Source organism: Myotis brandtii, unplaced genomic scaffold (assembly GCF_000412655.1).
Source record: "Myotis brandtii unplaced genomic scaffold, ASM41265v1 scaffold691, whole genome shotgun sequence".
In the NCBI taxonomy this organism is placed as follows: Eukaryota; Metazoa; Chordata; class Mammalia; order Chiroptera; family Vespertilionidae; genus Myotis; species Myotis brandtii.
This window is the reverse complement of record NW_005370704.1, coordinates 802,725-803,639: the sequence shown is the minus strand read 5'-3', so window position 1 is coordinate 803,639 and position 915 is coordinate 802,725. Positions and strand designations below refer to the sequence as shown.

The 915-nt window shown below is 70.7% G+C and overlaps 1 protein-coding gene across 1 annotated transcript in view; it reads right to left on the bottom strand.

The window, feature by feature from the left end:
• CYSRT1 (cysteine-rich tail protein 1) overlaps positions 1-886 on the bottom strand; it is a 4,801-nt gene extending 3,915 nt beyond the window's left edge. The window contains exons 1-2 of the mRNA XM_005881854.2: positions 445-886; positions 5-176 (exon numbers count right to left, since the gene is read on the bottom strand). Coding sequence (XP_005881916.2) covers positions 5-176; positions 445-769 — 497 coding nt within the window. The 5' untranslated portion in view covers positions 770-886. The remainder of the gene's footprint in view (positions 1-4; positions 177-444) is intronic.
• Between the last annotated feature and the right edge of the window lie 29 nt (positions 887-915).

The window sequence follows — 915 nt, the reverse complement described above, 5'->3', positions numbered from 1 at the left end:
CTGCAGGAGGCGGGTGGGCTCCAGGGCGCAGGCACCCCCAGACAGAGGCTGCAGCTCTGAGGAGCAGGGGGCTGCCCCCAGCTGCTGCTCCAGGTCCGGCCGCAGGTGAGCCCGGGGGATGCTGATGTAGGTGTAGGGGTTCTTGACCGCCATCTCGTGGGGGTCCATGGCCCGGCCTGGCAGGGTGGGCAGAGCAGACTGTTGGCTCGGTGGAGGGACAGTGCCCACCCAGGGAAAGCCAGGCGGTGGAGATGCCCGGGTGCCAGGCCTGCGTGCCAGTGTGTGCGCGTGCCTGGGCTGCAAGCAAGTGTGAGGGCCCGTCTCCAGCCGCCCCCAAGTGAGTGGCAGTCCCCTGGGGGAGCTGGGGAAGGGTGGGGGGGTCTGGAGACACAGCAGAGCTGGCCCTACCGGGGTGCCCCAGAGCAGGGAGGGCCCAGGACCCACCTGGAGTGGCAACCGCAGTCTGTCCTCTGGTCCTCCCAGTGCCTGTGAGCTGAGCGACTGGCGGCTCCCTTTTCCCTCCCGGGGAGGGGCGGGGCCATGGGCGGGCCTCAAAAATGGGGTTCCCGAGTTCCCAGGAGGCTCGAGCTCCTCCAGCATAGCGGGCACCCACCCTTCCTTCTCGGGGGCGGTGGCCACGGCCCGGCTTTGAGGGGCACGGCCAGCCGGGGTGACTCAGCCTCGACACATGCCAGGCACGTGCTGGGCCAGGAAGGAGGCCAGGAGGGGAGCTGGGGTCAGTCCTCAGGCCCCAGGGGCAGGTGGCCATCACTCGCGCCCTCAGAGCCCCTGCTTTTCCGTGCAGCACAGCCCCTGCCCCTGGAGAGTCCAGAGCGGTTGGAGGCGTGGGCTCCGGAGGGCAGGGGTGGGGAACGTTCGGCCGGTGGGCCGTGGGCCGTGGGCAGCCCCAGAGGC